This window comes from Rhopalosiphum maidis, chromosome 3 (assembly GCF_003676215.2).
Source record: "Rhopalosiphum maidis isolate BTI-1 chromosome 3, ASM367621v3, whole genome shotgun sequence".
Taxonomy (NCBI): Eukaryota; Metazoa; Arthropoda; class Insecta; order Hemiptera; family Aphididae; genus Rhopalosiphum; species Rhopalosiphum maidis.
Window position 1 is genome coordinate 49163486 of NC_040879.1, and position 5595 is coordinate 49169080.

Sequence of the window (5595 nt, forward strand, 5' to 3'; positions counted from 1 at the left end):
CTTAGCAATGTAGATTACAATTTTATGTAAAATCAAAAATAATGTTAAAACAAAGCTTTACAACTGTATGTTATTAATTAAAAAAATTTTCTGTGATCATTGCTGAAACAATGTGAGTTACATTTTATAGATAACTACTGAATTCATTGTGTGACTTACATTACTATGTATTAGTTGTTATCATGAATTTGATAAATTAGACAATATTTTATTTATTGTTGAGATTACATTTCATTGATTTGGTAGTTTTCTGAAAAGTTAGTGAAGTAGACACAGGAAATATATAGGAATATTTAAACTTTTAACATCCTCCATTTATGCACGTATAACACAAATTTAAATTTTGTTAAAACCATATTTAAGTAGGCCTACTTTTTTTTAAGTAATTTTGACTTCTTGACTATGGCTGTAAAATCAAAATTGACTGGATAAAATCTATTTCAAATTTAATCACAAATACTTTGATTCATGCTTCTGGTTCATATAAAAAAAATAATTATCTACAACACGTTTAATTTTACTAAATGTTCAAATCATTTATTTCTACAAGTCCTAAAATAACAAGCTAACCCAATAAATTATTATTTACTTTTATTGTTTCAGCAAAAAGCTCACAAGTATTTAATGACAAATGTTCAAAAACTGATTGATTCACTAAATAACAGATTTTTAAAATGCGTTCTAATAGGAAGAATCAAGAGAAAAAGAAGCAGTGGCTATGGGCTGAAGATACACATCCTGATAACATCAACGATAGTCATATTAGTAAAGCGTTTTTTTTAGAACTTCGCAAATGTAAACCTTTATCTAACCATCGAGCTTGTAGCAGCAATCCCTTTTGTTTATCCACACTAGGTGAACAACATTGGCTTCAAAATAAAGTCTCTCTACTTGAAGATCTAGAACTAAAATATAGAGAAACAAAAGCTTTCTGTGGTCTAAAAAATTTAGGAGCAACCTGTTATATTAACAGTTTGCTTCAGTTATGGTTCCACAATATTAACATTAGAAATGCCATATTAAATTGGAATCCTATGGAAGATGAGACTGAAATACTACATAACCCAACTCTTTCCATTGAAAACGGATATGAGCCCGTAACTTGTGTTGGTCAATTGCAATTAATATTTGCATTAATGCAATTTGGTAAACAAAAAACAATAAATCCAGAAGCGTTCATCTTATCTTTAAAAATAGATACAAGCATAGAACAAGATGCAGAAGAGTTTTCTAATTTACTATTAACAACACTGGAAAAAAAATTTGAAAAACAAACAAACTCATCTGTTAGAGAAATGGTAAAAAATAATTTTCGAGGTGAATATCAAAGTGTAATTACATGCTTGACATGTAAAACTGAATCTAAAAGTTGTTCGACATTTAGGGATCTAAGCTTAAACATTGAAGGTCAACAAACTTTAAACAACAGCTTGAAAGATTATTTAAAAGAAGAAGTTCTTGCTGGGGATGATCAATACTATTGCAATAAGTGTAAAGGAAAACAAAATGCTGTGCGTCAAATGTGTTTGACTGCATTACCTTCAGTATTAAATTTTCAACTAATGCGGTTTGTCTATGATCGAGAATCAATGCAGAAAACAAAACTAAACACTATGATAAAATTCCCACAAACATTAGACATGGCTCAATATTTAAACTTACCTAAAAAACAAAATGCAACTTCAAGAAAAAATTATAAGTACAACTTATATGCGGTACTTATCCATAAAGGTTCCAGTGCTAATTGTGGTCACTATGTTGCCCAGATCAAAGAAAACACTACACAACAATGGTATCAATTCAATGATGATCAAGTGGATAAGCTCACAATTAAAGGTTTAAATTTATGTACCAATGATGAATTAAAAAAATTTAAATCAATGAAAAATATCAAAAATCCCAATAAAGAATTTCAATCTACTGATGCTTACATGTTAGTTTACATAAAAGATTTACAGGCTAAAAAAACAAAAACTAAATCGATTGTCTGCAAGTTATCACCAAGATTAACTCAGTTGGTAAACACTTGTAATCATAATTTTGAAAATAAAATATTAGACTGCAATCGAAGTAAAATATTTGTGGAACAAATGTTGAATTTAATCAACGAAATAAAAAATGGCTATAAAAATGAAAATTTTGATATTATTTCTCTGGAGTGGTTGAAATATTTGTTGAAAGTGAACCCAAATGAGATTGTTAAGAAAATAGACAACAACACAATATTGTGTAAACATAACTTACTGGATCCCGATAAGGTACATCAAGCCAAATATATAGGATCAGACTTGGCAGATAAACTGTATGATATGTTTCAAGGTGGTCCAAGATTGAAGTTAATGTCGTCATTATGTAAAGTGTGTGTTAGAAATAAATGTGCTTTATTGTATACAAAAACTTTAACTATTAAACAAAATGAATCTATTACTACAATTTTACGAAATTGGTCCCAAACTAACCATACAAATAGTGAAGATAGTGAAACAAGTTACTGGGTAAGCAATGAAACAATTAAATGCTGGCAGCGCAAATATTTTGAGTCATTTCAAACATTTCTCAATACCAATGACGTACTTCCAAATACAACATTGCCAATTAATTATGAAACATTAAGTGAACCAGGCAGCAGTTTATGCAAAAAAATAATAGTTAATGAAGATATAAAACAGAAAAATGGTAATATGACCATCAATGCAGAAAATATTATTAAACTTGAATGCAATAATAATACTTATGGAGAGTCAAACACAGAAGTCGAGTCTAAAGACAATGTATTTCCATATGAGGAAAGTTTTAATGAAATATATAATAACTATTGCTACTGTTATTTTCAAAACATTGAACACATGCAATGGAAATTTAATAATGACATTATGTGCAGACATGGAAACATGTCAATTGGAGAACATTCAAAGATATTGGTGCCAAAAAAAGTAATAGATTTATTTCAAATCTACTTTCCAAAAGCATCATTGTTTGATAAAACTACTGTACCATGTTACATGTGTAGGAGTGTACATATTCGGCTTTTACTATGCAAGTATACGCATTTAAGTCTGGCCAAGTTAGAAAATTACTTTTTAAATGATTTACTGTGGAATAATAACAGAAATGTTTTTTCAAAAGAACCTTCCCCATATGCATGCATTTCTGCTGAATTTTTGGAAACTTTCCGAACCTTTGTCAGATCTCCATTAGAAGTACCAATCCCTAAATGTATCATGAATGAAGTACTGCTTTGCAATGATCACAAAAAATTGATTTACCATCCAACGATGAGTTTGATTCCAACACAATATGAATATAACAAATTGGTGCTTATAACAAAAAAAGAATGGAAATGGCTTATACATTGTTATGCAGCTGATTATGGAATATTTGTATACTTTGATGCTCAACGCAAATTTACAATATCAAAACCAGAAATATGTGAAACATGTCGTCAGAAAAAACTCTTAGAAGATAAAATGAATAAATTAGAATACAGTAATATAGAAATATTCATTGAAGTGGACAATATTGACGATCAGAATGGAAACTGTTTGAAGAAATTCAAACGAGACACTACTGTATCTGCGAATAGTGCTTATGGTTCGAATATAGCTTCTACTTCAATGAATAATAACAATAAAATATCTCGGAATGAATTCAGAAGGAGTAAACGAAAACGAAAGCCCAAGGTTGAGTCAGTCATGATTTCTTTGAATGATACGGTGTTTGATCTCAAATTAAAGATTATGAAAGTATTTAATGTTCTTCCTATAAATCAATGTTTAAAAACTATAGAGGGAGTAGAGTTGCAGAACAATAAAGCAACTATGAGAGACTTTAATATCCTTCCTCAGTCAGTAATACTAGCCCAATTTAATGAAGAAAAAATACATAAGTCAGAAGTTGCTACAGAACAAGAGACTGGTTTTAAAGGTACTGAGCTCATGCATTAAAATATCTGAAATAATTTTATTCATATTTTATTATACAAAAATTGTACACGAGTATTGTAAACTTTTACTTATCATACCATATTGAATTGTATAAATTGTATATAGACTGTTATCATGTATTATTTACTTAATGCATTGTCCTTTAATAGATTTGGTTCATTTATACAAGTTTCAATTTATATATATAATTTTATTTCTTATTAGTAAAATAATTAAGTTAATAATAATTTATTTTACTATTAAACCTATGTTTATTTTTGATAATTTATATTACATAACAATTTTTTTTATCAAAACTATTTTTTAAACATAAAATATATGTATTTTGTATGATTTGTTTCAATTTTTCTGTCATTTAAATATGCAGATATTTCTCATAGTTAGAATTTTCCTGGATATATTATGGTATATTTAAGCAAAGACAAAAAAACTAATGCATAGAGTATAATATGTATTATTCTCAGAATTCAAATATATATTTTTAAACACCGTTAGTGACATTATATTTATCATTTTTATTGTGTTAAATATGCAATTACAATTTTTTTTATTATTATTTAAAATAAGAGGTTCAATTTATTATAAAGTTCTAATTTAATTCATTAAAATTAATAAAATACTTATCTTTTTAATAGTATCAGATAACCTTCTTGCTCCTCATTAAAAGTCGTCTTGTTGTTCTAGTTTTTAATCATTTTTGAATTTTCATAGAACTGTTAAGTATTTATAAATATAGATAAAAAAATTACATTGCAACTGTATAACACGTCTTAGAAATCATTAGTTTTTTGTCAAGAAATATAATTATGCTTCAAAAACACTGAGATCAGATTTTTAAAAAGTGAATCTAAATTCTAAAAGTATAGGTAATGAATATTGATAATAATGAAAATATTAATATATATGTTACGGTGCAGATGGATTAATGGTCACTGTAAACACTGACCGGGAATTGTATGTATTGGCCAGACTGATTATGCCAAACGGAAAAAATTAATAAGCTTAATTCAATTTAATAATAATAAAAATATAAGGTTTAAACGCTTATTTTATTTTACACTTATTTGAGTAACATTGGAAAATTTTTATCTATTATGAATATTAATTTTTACTTATTTATTTTGACACGTATTGCCCCATGTCCATGATGACATTAGGAGATGAATAAAATTCTAGCAATTTTTCACTTGCATCTCCTTGATTCGCATTTTTTACTAAAAATGCAGTGGTTATAGCCCCGGCCTCCTATGTTGGAAAACGGCCTATCTAAGTACATCCATAGGCATACCTAGACTTAAGTCTTAAAGACTGCTAAAATGATGTACACCATAGCCCATAGGTTTTATATGTTATAATCAAACAATTTTTTTAATCAAGCATTAAAAATATTTACCCAAATAAAAGATATTTAAAAATATTATAAGTATGTTCATAGAAAATATAAAATGCAATATCATTAAATTGCACTATGGTATTTTATTTATCTTGACACTTCAATTAACCCTTTAATTTTATTTATTAATATTTTAAATTATTACTATGACAATTCCATTTTTTATTCAATATAGATACTCAATAGCATAATAAAATATTTATAATTATATTATTTATTGCAACTAGGTATCACATTCAAACTTTTGAAAATTCCTGT

General features: G+C 27.1%; 1 protein-coding gene across 1 annotated transcript; it reads left to right on the plus strand.

Moving 5' to 3' along the window:
* The first annotated feature begins 402 nt into the window (after positions 1-402).
* On the plus strand, positions 403-3944 carry LOC113558002 (ubiquitin carboxyl-terminal hydrolase 48-like). The gene is made up of 2 exons (XM_026963535.1): positions 403-408; positions 666-3944. Exons 1-2 carry the CDS (start codon positions 403-405, stop codon positions 3942-3944), a joined length of 3285 nt encoding a protein of 1094 aa, XP_026819336.1.
* Positions 3945-5595: the final 1651 nt, after the last annotated feature.